The sequence below is a fragment of the Chaetura pelagica genome, unplaced genomic scaffold (assembly GCF_000747805.2).
Source record: "Chaetura pelagica isolate M959 unplaced genomic scaffold, ChaPel_1.0 scaffold47, whole genome shotgun sequence".
NCBI classification, from domain to species: domain Eukaryota; kingdom Metazoa; phylum Chordata; class Aves; order Apodiformes; family Apodidae; genus Chaetura; species Chaetura pelagica.
The window spans coordinates 907216-919780 of NW_009954140.1; the positions used below are offsets into that span (position 1 = coordinate 907216).

General features: G+C 46.8%; 1 protein-coding gene across 1 annotated transcript in view; it reads right to left on the reverse strand.

Annotated features, from left to right (window-relative positions):
• TMEM104 (transmembrane protein 104) overlaps positions 1–11536 on the reverse strand; it is a 41460-nt gene extending 29924 nt beyond the window's left edge. The window contains exons 1-6 of the mRNA XM_010002665.1: positions 11492–11536; positions 8711–8832; positions 6743–6824; positions 5742–5841; positions 5265–5345; positions 737–836 (exon numbers count right to left, since the gene is read on the reverse strand). Of these exons, the coding sequence (XP_010000967.1) occupies positions 737–836; positions 5265–5345; positions 5742–5841; positions 6743–6824; positions 8711–8832; positions 11492–11536 (530 nt within the window). The remainder of the gene's footprint in view (positions 1–736; positions 837–5264; positions 5346–5741; positions 5842–6742; positions 6825–8710; positions 8833–11491) is intronic.
• Between the last annotated feature and the right edge of the window lie 1029 nt (positions 11537–12565).

Sequence of the window (12565 nt, forward strand, 5' to 3'; positions counted from 1 at the left end):
AAAGGAGGGAGAAACAAAAGGCAGTCATTAACTCCTAGCAGATGTCCTCCCTGCTCCTGCATTCAAGAAAGAATAATGATCAGAGACCTGAAGTGTCCATTCCTCCTCTCCCTCCCTGAGCACCCTACTTTGTTATACTTTCTAGGCTGTGCAACAGAGCAAGTCACTGACTGCCATACATTGAAAGACAAATTATTTAATTGCCTGCAGCTATTTACATGTTTGGTCATTTGGTCATAAAGTTAGGAACTTTAGGTCATACACAGATCACTGAGGTTTTCTGTTTCCAAGTCCTGAGTTCAAACCTAGATTTGATCAGACCAAACTTCTTCATTTTCTGTTTCTTTGAGAAAGAAACTGTTCTCAGTCCAGAGCTAAGTCCATGTAACATCACACCTCTCAGCTCTTACCCAAAGAGACAGAAAAGCTAAAAATAGTGCACAGGGTATTGCAATCAAACTATAGAGCAACAAGTCCCATGTCTGCAAGTGCTGACACTTGAGGACTCATTTGAAATCAGGTCAGCTACTTTTCAAGCAGGCAGCAGGCCCTTTGGTGGGGAATACAAAACAACTTCACCTTCCCACCCACCAGTGATGAGCTGTCCTTGAGTCACTTCTCCACTCCATTCTTCAGAAAGTAGAACTGATCCCAGTCACACTTACCACCCCATCAAATCCAAAAGCCTGCTCCCTTCTCTGTTAGCACACAGCCCCACAACAGTAAGCACACTCACCAGGTCACCTGCATGAGAGAGACTGGTACAGCTGCTGCATAGATCGCCAGGTCTCCGTAGAGGTAGATAATTATGCAGAAATAGAAGAGGTTGACACCCACTGCAGGAAAAGGAAATATGTAGAGAGGCAGCAGAGGACATAGGGACTCTAAACTCTGCACTTCAAAACAAAAAACTTTTTCAAGTTCTTAAAAAGAAATCACCATGTGCATCCATACCTCTTTCTGCTGCAAACTCCACCCATGGGTCACAGCAGCAGCTTAGGAAACTTGGCCACAGCACAGGAGCAGGACATGAGGTGCCTCAGAGCTCAGCTCTGCCTCCTTCACCTGGCCCTGACACTAGGTCCTTTAACTCAAGCCCATCCTCCAGTTGCTGGTCCAGACCAACAGGTCTCACCTAAGTCACCTGCCAGATGAAACTGTCATCATGGAGCAGCCACAAGCAAACTTCTGGCTGGTGCTCAGAGACTCGGTGTGAGCGCAGCTTGATGAACAGTGAAGCGAGGAGAGAAGATACTTTTAGTCTCTGCCAATTCCAAACCCTCTGCTTGCAAACCTCCAGGACTGTCACATTAGGGACTTGACCCCACAGAGCTCAGGTTCCACAGGGCTGAAATGGAGCTGCTTTGGGAGATTCCTGGCCATCAGCAACTTGGGCCAAGGTTCAAAGCTGCAAAGCTTTAAAACTCTGTTTCTGCAGCACTTCTCACACCCTGCTGCCAGTGCACGCTGCTCCTGCCCCATACTGTTCTCTTGGGTGGTTTGTTCTTCTAAATCCTGCCCTTGCCTTCACCTCTGAGATTAAAAAACATCTTACACAAGTTAATTGGGTGCACAGAACAGCTTTACTGGGGCACAACAAAACACTGCTGTAAAGGGCCAAAAATCTGTAGGGATAAAGAAATGTTTGATGAGACCCTGGGATTCTTCTCTTCAGAGCAGGTCAGTTTAAGTCTCACCAGGGAAAAACAAGCTGGAACATATTTTAGTTCAGAAACAGGTGAGCTACAAAAAACCCCAAAAAGCTCAGTTCTGTTTCACTGAGGAAACTGACCTTGAAGGAAAACAGCTCAAGGAACCTGCCCACACTTTCAAATTGTGGTGGCACCTGATGATTAATCCTAATGCAGCTTGGGCAAATGGATTCACCTCTCCAAATCTTGCAGGTGACAACTACCAAACAAGGAGAGCATTACTGCTGGAATGCAGACTAATGTCTCTAGGGTGCTTGCAAGCCCCAAAGTTTTACCATGTCCTGCTATCACACTGCCCCTGGATCTCTGGATGTCAGGAAACATGACTAGGCATACTTCATTTAAATAAATTATTCAATATGCTGAGCCCACTTAGCATAAAACATTCCTAAAAAACAGCAAAAGGCTGTATTGGGAAAGCAGCAAGAAAACTTCCTTGCTTCTGCAAAGCAGCACACCAAGCCAGTACATTAGAGGTTACCAGTTTGTCTTAAAAGATTAATGGAGATCTTACAGAAACTGTCAGATCATTTCATGTAGTTCTCCTCTTGTTTTCTTCCTCTGTGAAAGATCTAAGATGGCTTCACAGCTAAGGAGTCTCTGCATTGTTCTGAAGATGGCAACAAGCCACCTACTGGTTCTGTCCAATTTCCCATTAAAAAAGGCTGAAGATCATAACAAATATCTAGACACAGGACAGAAGCTGCAAGACACACTAAGCACAGGACTAGGCAGACTCAGATTTTCTGGGGGGATCTGATACTGATCTCAGGCCTCAGCTGCTCCCTCAGATAAGGCTGACATGACCAGCAAAGCCACAGCATCACCAGCAGGTACCCACCAGCACACACTACACCCCCATACCAGTGCCAGCTTCTCTGTCTGTAGGAAGTTGAGGTGACAAACTCATCCTCTCGAAGGCAGGAAGACTTTGGACTCAGTTCTTTTATAAACTGCTACTGCCCTTCCCTGATCAATACCTTCATTACTGGACACAAAACTGGGAAAAAAATAAAAATAAAAATCAATAGCTTTCGGTAGGGAAACAGTATGACAGATCTGCCCAGAGACTGTTGTTGCAATAAATGATTGCTCAAACTCAGAAGGAAACACCCAATGTTACTAATAAAATAAATAAATTACTAAAAATCATTCCTTCAGAGCCAGCTCTTTCAAAAGAGCACACAGATCCTTCCCAGCCTAAACCTAAGGCAGCTGCCTTTAAGAAAGCAGACAGTCTGAAGTGGAGATTTATCCCCAGCTTACCTCCCAGGGCTGCAGACAACTCCTGTCAGATTGCTGAAACTAAAAATCAGTCAAGAGAAAGGAGGAGAGAACTCACTAGAAATCAGAGACTTTGAGATCTATTGCAAAGCTTTCACCAGCCTTCCCTCTTAAGGCTATGAAGCCCTTAGACACCTTAGGTTTGGATCCATAGTTAGATCCATCATAATCAAAAACCCACCCAGATATTACTAGCTGTGAAACTGCAAATGTTGGTGCTTGGAGGCAGGAATTCCCAAGTGTGGCCCAGTTCCTCAGCCCTAGGCAGCAGCGACTGGTCACTGAGCAACTGCTCTTATTGACAGCCTTTCCGTGCAACCCTCAGAAGGAAGCACTTCAGCAAGGATCTGCAGAGGGAGGGAATTGTCTCCTCTCTGCAACCACTCAGCAGACCAGAGGGTGCCTCTGAATGAGGGCAACAGTATGAGGATGGAGCCCCAGTGCTGAGCAGAAAGGAAGGGAAAGCAGCAAATGAGTTACAGCTGCCCCAGACCCTTGGCTGTGTGCACATCTCCTCTCATCTGCAAGTCACGAGTTGCTTCAAGCCATGATCTGCAGCTGCTCCAGCTGCCTTCCTGCAGGTTCATCCCTTTCTCCTGGGCTGAATAGGTCCAGGGCAGGGGGGGGGAGGATCCCTAACACAGAAATCAGATAACTCTGGCTAAAGCACCATTAAGAAGAGGGATTAAGGTTTAGAGTACTAAGCAGTTTATATCACTTCACTAGAAGTGCACTCAGTGCCTGATGGGAGAGGATGTGTATTTCCAGCACCCTCTCCTGGCTGAGCAGCAGCAAGGACCAGAGAGGTCCAGAAGGCAATTGCCCAAGGCCTGGCTGGCTTTGGAGAGGCTGTTACCAGCTCCTCATCTCAAGCACATGCAAAGCAGGGGCCTTCTGGAGCTTGTTGATGGGAGGACTCTGCCTCCCGTGATCCCCAGAAGCTCTACAGCTGCATCCTCAGCAGTGCTGCCAAGCCCTCCTACATGGTGCTTGCTCTCAAAGCACTTCCCAAGTATTAATCCCCAGAAGATGATGGAGAGACAGGAAAGTGTCCACTGTGTTTCACAGATGACAAACCACATGGGCAAGAAAACTTGCTTAAAGCCAGAGCAAGCCAGAGCTACAGACAAGACTAGGACCAAGATGTTTCTGAGACTCCAACCCACATTCACATCACTTCTCATTTTCTATGACTATTAAAGCATCAGCCTGATCCAAGGTGGATTATTTTGATAGTCCCCAGTAATTGAAAGGCCCAGAAGACACATGCAGGGAAATTTAAATAAAGGGTTCTTTTTTATTGGATTTTAAAATCATCAATCATATAGTACAAAGAATCTTCAGCTGTCCTTCAGAGGCAACAGTCTCACACTGGCATAAAGCTGCAGAAATGGAGTGGAAAAAACCAGCACATCACTCTCTGTAAGGCAGCCAGTGAACAAGAGAAAATGTCACTTGCCACAAGAAATGGGGCCTGACAGGCTTGAAACTGCACAGCCATAGTGTCTGGTGGTTTTCTACCTCTGCACAGCATTTAAAATGCACTGTTTTACAAGTTTCAGAATACCTGACATTGTAGCTTGCATTTGTACTGCATGCAGCAATGGGTATGGCTTTACTGCAGTATAGTTACAAGTTTGTTCCCTGGCTTACAAGAGACATTTAAAAGCAAAAAGACAAGGCAGATGCTCATCATATGCACACCAGGGAGCCTTTCAGCAGTTCACTTCCCAGCAGCTCTCTGGGTGACTCCCCAGACACACACAGATCTCAGCAGCTCTCCCCAGAAGTCTTGCTCCTTCAGACTAATACTCATGGGGAAGTTCAGGGAAGCCCAAACACACTATTCTTAAATCTTACAACTGAGGTGGAACTAGGGAGCAAGCACTCCAGCTGGGCTCTACTGTTCTAGACAGTGAAGATCAGAGGACAGACACAGTTCAGGTTAAGGGCAGTCAGAAAAGGCACCAACTCACACTTATCTGTCAAGAAACCTGCAGCATTTTTGCTAGTTCTGCTACAGCCACAGCACCCTCCCCTTTCCACAGGTTCCAGCCCACCTGGCCTGTATATACATACTGTACTTTGCAGGAACACCACACAGGGGAATGGATACAGTTCACAGAAAGAAGAAACAACACTTTTAGGTGGCATCATCACAAACTCAGGATGAAAACCCACACTGAGAAGCACACAAACTTAAGGACAACCCATACACACAACATGCAGGAGCAGCTGGAAGGACTTTTGGAAAGGTGAATCACTTACCTTTATTGAAGAACATTGAAGCCATCTGGCCCATTTCCACCCTCTCAGTGATTTCAAAGATACTGGGTGAGCCACGTCTCTCTGCAAGTTGAAAACAAGGAGTGTTTCTATCAGTCCCTGCAATAAACCCAGACTATTTGAAGACACTCAGGAAGCTCTAGCAACAGTCTGAAGGACAACATGTACAACTCCACAGCTGCAGAGTCACTGGTCCAATTACTCTGCTGAAGTTAGTTTAAAAGTGTTTTCAAAGAAAGATGTTCTCTTCTAAGCGACCTAAAAGGAGAAGATCTTTATCAGACAGGAGAAGGTGAAATGAATTCTCAATGAGTCTTATCTTGCAAGTGTTAAGGACTTTGGGAGGTAAGCACATGGAATTAAGGGTGAAATGGACAGAAGAGTCCAGCCTCACTTGCTGGAGCCCACTAGGACACTGCAGAGAAGAGGATCCAGTGAAAGCACCAAGTGGGTACTCACGAACTGACAGGATGGGTCGTGTCTCCGCACGCTCGTAGCCGTCCTGGAGGAGAACGTCACTGTCAGATACTCCAGAAGAAGAATCCTCATCTTCATCATCCTCCTGAAAGATCAGAGCACTGCTGAGATGGCTGCTCCCCACAGTACAGGCTGTGGCACCACCAGTGCCCTTGTCTCACTTTTAGGAACTCAAAGGCAGGTCCCAAGCAGGACTGGCAGGACATGCAAGCAAAGGCAATCCCAGGGAGGCCTTGGCCCAAGCTTGGGATGCTGTAGAGAGCAGAAGAGGGTACTAGCAGAGCAAGCTGAAGAGAGTGACACGCTCTGCTGTCCTAGTCTAGGTCATGCACACAGCAACAGTGTCCAATTCATCTAGTTATACGTGGCACAAGGAAGTTAGAAACTTCCATCAAATCTGCAGGGTTGTAGAACTGGCAGAAAAAAAAATCCAACCACAGACAGTGAGAGCAAACAGCTCTAGCTCCTGATCCCAGCCCACTAACATACAGGCAAGGATGTAAATCAGTGCAAACATTTATGCCTCACACTTCTCCAGAAAAGCCACAAGTTGTATAGCAAAGACACACTTCAGCACTGTTCACTCCCTGGGATACAGCCTGAAGAGAGCAAGGACATTCCAGCCTGTCCCGATTAAACGACCTGAGATCAGCAAGGATTTACAGACCTCAGCACACTCCAAATGGCACCAATATATTGGCTGCCACCTCTCCATATTCACTAAGATGTGCTTCTGGGCAAGGAGAGCACAGTCAGTAAGAAATGTGAACAGCACATGAGATTTTTCAGAGCAGGAACAGAAAATCCTGTATTTAATGAGCAACCCCACAGGGAACTAACAGCCATATTTTATATGGCAAAGTTAAGTACAGTAGAAATTTATTCTCTCAGAGTCACTAATGAGGCAAGGCAAAGATGCAGAAGAATCTCAGGCAAGTCCTACAGGATAAAAGAAGAAGAGGAAGATGAAACCCCACACAAACCTTGTGCTTTTCCATCCTCTTCCACCGCAGCTGGGCATTTGCAGCAGCCATGGCTTCCACCACAAAGGTTGTAGTCATATAACTAGAGAGAGAAATTCAATGGATAGCAATAATAGTCAAGAACTGTCACTGAAGGGAGATGGAGAACTCTTCTCAGCTGTAGGAGCAAATAAACAACCCAAACCAGCCCTTTCACCAGCTCCCCACACGCACTGAGTTTTTATTACAGTGTTTCACCTGAGTTTGCAGCTTCTTTCTGTTCTTGAGATTGAAGTGTTCAAGCAAATCACAAAATGCAGTAAAATATAATCTTCAGGCATAAGAAGACACTTTAGATATCTGGAAGGCATCTTCCCAGTGTATCTGTGTCTCAAATAAGGGAGGAGGACTTCCCCTTTGTTAGAAAGCAAGCTTCCTTCCTCTTTTGAAGGATGATGAACACAGCAATATTCTGAAGCTTATCTCTTAGGGCCTGTGATCCTTAAAGAATCTCACAAATGGCATCAGAAGCAAATCAGCAATACAAGACCAAGAAGATGACACATGCATGCAAGTACACTCTGCTGCAGCCCAGGGGAAAAGCTGTCCAGGGAGGCAGTGGGAGCCACTAATGGAAGGACAAGCATTATCTCAGCTAAAAACAGTCCTACGATGAAAAAAAACCACAACAAAACACCTCAAATCAATCCTACTTAAGGGTTTAAAGTGGTTTCTTACTGCTTCAGGAACTGGACTCACTTAGGAGGCTGAAATGAGAGGTGAGCTTTGCAAGAATAAAAGAAAGCAGCTTTATCTGGAGGTTTCCACCAAGACTCTTCTTGCACTGAAGGGTTCCCAGGGGGCATGAGGAAGTCACAAGCACCAGAACAAAATCGACAGGGCAATGCAGCTCCTGAGGCACCTAGCACTTGGAGCTGTTGTCTTCTCAGCTTAATCCAGTGCAGTTTTGGTTTGCAGGTTTGAAGGCTTGTGCTCTTCTGCTGACCTTGAAGGACTGTCTGCTGGTGTCGAGTTTCAAACACTGAATTTAAACTTTTCACCTAATGTATCTTCCAAAGCTCCCAGTTGCTGCTACTCTCAGTTTATGGCTTATCAAGCCTTTGCAGCACAGAGCTTTCAGGTGGGGAACTTACAAGCATGACTACAGCCAGCAGTGACCACACAGTACCTCTACACAGCAGCACCTCACAGATCTGAAAAGCACAACCTCCAAACCAAAGGCACATTCAGGCTGACAGAGCTGGTTACTGACCAAAAAAGGAATTTCTAAATTCCATTCTTACAAACAGCAGGAGGGGATTTTGTTTTATCTTATTGTAAAGCCAAACAAAAAGGAAGTAGGGATTCACAGCCTGTCAGAAGATGGCAATTCTATTAGTAATGACTTAGACATCAGTGCTGTATCAACAGCCTTCAGCTCCACCTGCTGCTCCAGCAGGGAGACATCTGGGCAGAGCCTCATGGAGAGCCAGCCTGAAAATCAGGAGACCAGCTCCAGGGTCTTGAGCAGCAAACGTGGGGAGGGGAATAAGATGGGCCTGGGTATACAGTCATTTGTTTTCTTGACACTCTTGCAGCTGCCCAAGGCATTGCCAGAAGCCAAGAGAAAGCCAAAGCAACAGCACATGGCAGAGAAATGACACCTGTGACCTGGCCAGTGTCTGAGGAGCAGATCTGTGAGAGAGGCAAGTGTGGGATGGACCTACAGTGTCAAAAAGGAAGCTGGGAGAAAGGTCCCAGCAGACTCTGGACTGGAGAAAACATCCTGCCCACCAGTCAGGAGAAGGGATACACCCTCCACGCTGCTGGCAGGCAGAAATAAGGTCCAGAGGCAGCACAACTGCAGAGACCAACGCTCAAGCACAGAGGGACAGATCACTCAGAGAAGCAGCAAGAAGTTTAGCACTGACCTTACAGCCCCACCCCACTGAACCCCCAGCCTCTTAGAGACACAAACCCATATCCTACCTCATAAATCCCAGGAACATGAGGAGCACCAGGCTGACGAGCCACCCTGCTGTCGCAAAAGCCTTGGGCATGGTCAGGGCCCCTGTCCCCACGATGAGGTTGAACATGTAAACCAGACCAACCTGCAATCATCCACATCACCCCAGGTGAGAGCTTGCAGCTGTACCCAAGACACCTCACATATGTACTAGTTCAAACAGAGAGAGCAGTTACTCTGACCAAGCAGGGTGGGAACAAGCTCATGCTGGAAATCAATTTAGGAAGGGATTCATAAGCAAAGAAAACAAAGGGAATGTCAGCACATTTCTGGAGGAAATGGTATTCCCCCCATTTTTCTAATTCTTTTAAAATGTTTTTTTCTTTTCTTTCTAGCTTCTGAAGTTAAAAAGCACATGAGCTTTTTGTTTGTTTTCAAACCCAGCAGAAGGGTCTAGAATGTGGCTTTTAGGTCTCTCCTTATTTTCTGATCCGAACCTCAGCAGTTATTACTACGTACATAACTTACCTTTCAGAATCTCTTGTTCTTTATTCTTAGACAAGCAGGAAGTATCCAACTATAATTTTAACTCAAAGCCTGCTTGTCATTTTACCAGCAAGCAGCTGAGCACACTCTGAAGAAGGGATGAAGGATTTTATCCTCTCTGGCAATGAGGTTTTTTTGTGGCCAGCAGTAAAAGATAACTGTGCACCTGGAGAGGATGTTCCTGACTATAAATTTAGCTGAACTCAAGATCAAAAATTGCCCCAAAGTTGTTGTTTGGGTTTTTTTATACAGAGCAGAATTTCTCCAAAGGAAAGCCAGTAAAAAATTCAGTTCCAATATACTCTTCTGGGTGTGGAGCAATTAATAGCAGGAGAACCATTCCCCAGAGACACTGTGAGCTCTCCTGCCCTACATTCCCTGACATAAGCAAAGAAAATTCATCTTTTGATGGGTCTCTCAGAAGGACTGAAAAAAATAATAATAATCAACCATTGCAGCTTGCAGGAAAGTTCTTTTCATTCAGCTGACAGAGCTGTTGTTCCCCCAGCACAACTCAAGGGCCCAGGGCCATGACTCACTCTTCAGTGAAGGACTCTTGTAAAAACCCTCTTGAAAAAAACAACCCTCCTTGACTTTGGTTACAGAATCACAGAATTGTCAGAACTGGAAGGGACCTCTAGAGATCATCTAGTCCTCTGCTAAAGGAGGATCACCCAGGGCACATTACCCAAGACTGCATCCAGGTGGGTCCCCAGAGAAGGGGACTCCACACCCTCCCTGGGCAGCCTGTCCCAGGGCTCTGTCACCTTCAGAGTAAAGACGTTTTTTCTCATATTTCAATTAAACTTCCCTTGTTCCAGCTTGTACCCATTGCCCCTCATCCTGTCCCTGGGAACTACTGTGAAGAGTCTGGCTCCCCCGTGCACCCACTCTTTAGATACTGACAGGCATTCATAAGGTCTCCCCTCAGCTTTCTCTTCTGCAGGCTGAACACTCCCAGCTCCCTCAGCCTTTCCCCGCAAGGGAGATGCTCCAATCCCCCAGTCATCTTTGTTGCCCTCCACTGGACTCTCTCCCTGTCTCCCTTGAACTGGGGAGCCCAGAACTGGACCCAGTTCTCCAGATGTGGCCTCACCAGGGGAGAGCAGAGAGGGAGAATGACCTCTCTTAAGCTACTGGCCACACTCTTCCTTATGCACCCCAGGAATCCATTGGCCCTTTTGGCCACAAGGGCCCGTTGCTGCCTCATGGATCATTTACCAGGACTCCCAGATCCTTCTCCTCAGACCTGCTTTCCAGCAGATCCACCCCCAACCTATACTGGTGCTTGGGGTTCTTCCTCCCCAGGTGCAGGACCCTACACTTCCCCTGGTCAAGCAGGGATGAGAATGGTGTGTTTAGCCTGGCTAGACATACTGAGAGAGAGAAGACTCACAGCCTTTAAGGTTAGACTCTAGGCAACTCATGCAATACTAACTTAACAACACAGAAGGTCCAGATGTCCTTGTTCTCCATTTTCTCAGTTGTGACCTATTTCTCCAGCTTAATACCCAGTTCCTCTAAATCCAATCATTAACATGGAGATGAAAGTTGTAAAGCATTTGAAAGCAAAAACACAGGTTTCAGAACTGGTTGTATGTTTAGCAAGTTCACTTCAGAAAAAAAGAGATGTTTATAAAGAACTGGTTTTAGGAGCTGACTCTGTGTGAACACTTGTGGCTATGAAAACCAGTATTTCCAGTAACAGAGGAAACCAGTCATTTGGCTCTGCAGCTTCTCAGGACACCACATTACAAGGAAGAAACATCTTCACTACTAATTTTAAGTGAAGTGGCTTGAAGCAAATTACTACAACAGCTGCCAATAAGTAAACTAAGAAATTCAAAGGAAAATGCTATCTAAACTTAAAAAAAGAGAAGCAAAGTGGGGTAGTTTCAGTGTCACAAACCTCCCCTGTTTATGCCAATTGCATGTGGGCTGATGAAAACATTAAGAGCATATAAGAAGAGTGGGTAAAAGGTGCAGGAATTGGTGTGGGACATGAAGCTCTTTTTAACACTTTTAGAACTACACCTTAAGCAGACATCATCTCTTCACATTATATGAAGTGATGTGTGGTGTGAAAAAAACCCCAACAAGTTCTAAGCATTTTTAAGTACTCCCTGATCTTCATTCTCCCTGGAAACACTGGGGTTATGTCTGTGGGGAAGAAGGAAATGACAATATGTCCTAGTTTGAGCTGAGAGAAGAAGATTTTGAAAAGAACTGTGAGCAAAGCCACAAAGAGCTGTACTTACATAGGGAGAGTAAAGCTCTCCTGTGTCAGTGATGCCACCAGCCATGGTGAAGATGGTAGGGAGGTTCAGAGCAGAGGGAGGAGGGGCTTTTCAGCTTCTGTTGCCCTTAACCTGGGGAAACATCATCAAGTTGTGTTAGTGCTGTTGGGAAGAGGCAAAGCTCATGAGTTAGATTTAGAACATGGGTCTTCTGCCACGTGAACAAAAGGGGACTCCAGCAGGACCCTGCACTTTGGACAGGTATCCCCCACTCACCAGCAGTGCTTGTTCCAAGGCTCTACTTGAGACGTTCTCATACCTGTTCAACGAGTTTACAAGTAACCAGAAGGCCCTGCCCTTCCCCAGCACACCATGAGGAAACTTCGCCTTCTCCAAACAACCCGAGGGGCCTTTTCAGCCACTAAAACCTCAAGAGGAAGAATGCCTGCCTGGAGGATGATCTCACCCCACTGCTCCTCCTGCAGCACGTGCCTCCTGCAAGCCCAAGCACTAAAACCTGCCTCTCTCTGAGACAGAAATAAACAGCCAAGTTAAAACGCTGGGCTGACAAAATAAACGGAGATGCTTGGCTACACCCACCAAGGTTTCCAAAGCAGAAGTATTTGTCACAGACTCATGTGTGGGGTTGGAAGGGACCTTTTGGGGAACTGCACGTTGCTTTAGAAGAACCCCAGGGGGAAGGAAGAACCCAAGGTTTCTGAGAGGTTTCAGAGTCAATGAACAATTAGCTGTAGTTGACCTGTTTTAAGAGCTGTGTCAAAGTCCTCACACTTCGACAGATGCTCCCCCCCTTAGCCACCCCGAGTGGGACATCACACTCCACGAGCAGCTCTGAGGAGCACGCACAGCTCAGGGGCTCCCACACCCGGAGGGACCAGATGCCCGAGCCCCCCGGCACCCACACTGAGGGGCCGAACCCTGCCCTGACAACAGCCCCCGGCCCCGGCCCGAACCCCCAGGAAGCAGCAGGACCACGGGGGGCCGAACACACCGGGACAGGGCCGGGAAGGCGGGAGGGCCCAGCCCGCGGGGAGGGGACCCAACCCCCGGGCCCGGAGCCCACCCAGGCCTCCC